General features: G+C 59.9%; 1 protein-coding gene across 1 annotated transcript; it reads left to right on the plus strand.

Moving 5' to 3' along the window:
- The first annotated feature begins 214 nt into the window (after positions 1–214).
- On the plus strand, positions 215–1,068 carry LOC126500735 (MORF4 family-associated protein 1). Its single transcript, XM_050140856.1, has 2 exons — positions 215–769; positions 1,007–1,068. The coding sequence occupies exon 1, from the start codon at positions 385–387 to the stop codon at positions 757–759; it is 375 nt and encodes a 124-aa protein (XP_049996813.1). The 5' UTR covers positions 215–384; the 3' UTR covers positions 760–769; positions 1,007–1,068.
- Positions 1,069–1,381: the final 313 nt, after the last annotated feature.

Below are 1,381 nucleotides of genomic sequence, written 5' to 3' on the forward strand. Positions count from 1 at the left end.
CCTGTCTCTAAATAAATAAATAAAATGAGAATAAGTTACAGTGAAATGTGATCTTGGCAACGTTCAGTACCGCTCCAAGGACCTTGCAGGGATGGATAGCAGATGTTTGCGCGCGGCCGCGAAGGCGCTCGCCCCGCCCCTTCACGGACGTGCGCGCGCCCGCAGCGCGACCGTAAAGAGGGGCGCGGCAGTGTCGTGAAAGGGGTCGCAAGGCGCAGAGCTCTGGTTAACGGTTGGGACTCCATTTTGTTCGCCGCTCGTCAGCTAGGCGGTCGCTCGTCTCCGTGGCTTCTCCTCGGCCGAAAGTTGAACAGCGGCCGAAGTTTTGAGGACTCGGCCGGAGCTCAGTCACTGCGTGTCCCGCAGACGAGCACAGCGGCGGAGATGCGGCCCCTGGATGCAGTGGAGCTGGCGGAGCCCGAGGAGGTGGAGGTGCTGGAGCCCGAGGAGGACTTCGAGCAGTTTCTGCTGCCCGTCATCCACGAGATGCGCGAGGACATCGCGTCGCTGACGCGCGAGCGCGGGCGCGCGCCCGTGCGCAACCGGGGCAAGCTGTGGGAGATGGACAATATGCTGATCCAGATCAAGACGCAGGTGGAGGCCTCGGAGGAGAGCGCGCTCAACCACCTCCAGGCGGGCGGCGCCGACCCCCGCGGCCCCAGGGCGGAGAAGGCCGAGGAGAAGGCGCAGGAGATGGCGAAGATGGCCGAGATGCTGGTGCAGCTGGTGCGGCGGATAGAGAAGAGCGAGTCGTCGTGAGCGGGCCGCGGTAAGGGAGGGATCCCGGCGGGGCGTGGGCGACTGTGGGAGGAGGCTGGCCGGTCGCCTCGGGAGTGAACTAGGCCCCCCTGGGGCAGGGCCCCAGCAGATTGTCAGTGGGGAGGCCGTGGAAGATTCCAGATTGTGCTGGGAGGCGTGGGGCAGCCTCCAGAAGAGGCCCGGTGTTTGCCGTGCTGTCCAGCGGGATTAACATCTTGATGATGAATCTCTCCCGCCCGTGCTTTAGGTCTCCAGCCAATGGATTCTGGTCGAGTGATGGCGATTGGCTGACATGACACCCTGGAGGAGCCGCTGTCCGTTAGCCTTTTGTTTTCCCTTTTTTTTTTTTTTTTTTTCCCCCCCCCCCCCCCCCGTCTTGACTCTGTTCTCACTGACACTACGTTTCTGCTACGGTCTGCGGTTGACGACCTCGATATGAGTTTTGATTATTCAGCGGTTCTTTTTTTTGTTTGTTTGGGTTCGGAAATAACTTTGATTTGGAAAATGCGCTCACATACGGGAATTGGGGCCTAGATTGTAAGCCCTTGTGGCAGTTGGATGACGTTCGTTCCTGGGCTTTGGTTGTTGTTTATGCATTTTGAGGTGCTTTGCTCCTTCTTGG

This window comes from Alexandromys fortis, unplaced genomic scaffold (genome assembly GCF_014885135.2).
Source record: "Alexandromys fortis isolate MF-2015 unplaced genomic scaffold, M_Fortis_MF-2015_v1.1 scaffold_7, whole genome shotgun sequence".
Classification (NCBI taxonomy): Eukaryota; Metazoa; Chordata; class Mammalia; order Rodentia; family Cricetidae; genus Alexandromys; species Alexandromys fortis.

Coding starts and splice junctions, on each gene's coding strand:
- LOC126500735 (XM_050140856.1), top strand. CDS start 385: ATGCGGCCCCTGGATGCAGTGGAGCTGGCGGAGCCCGAGGAGGTGGAG.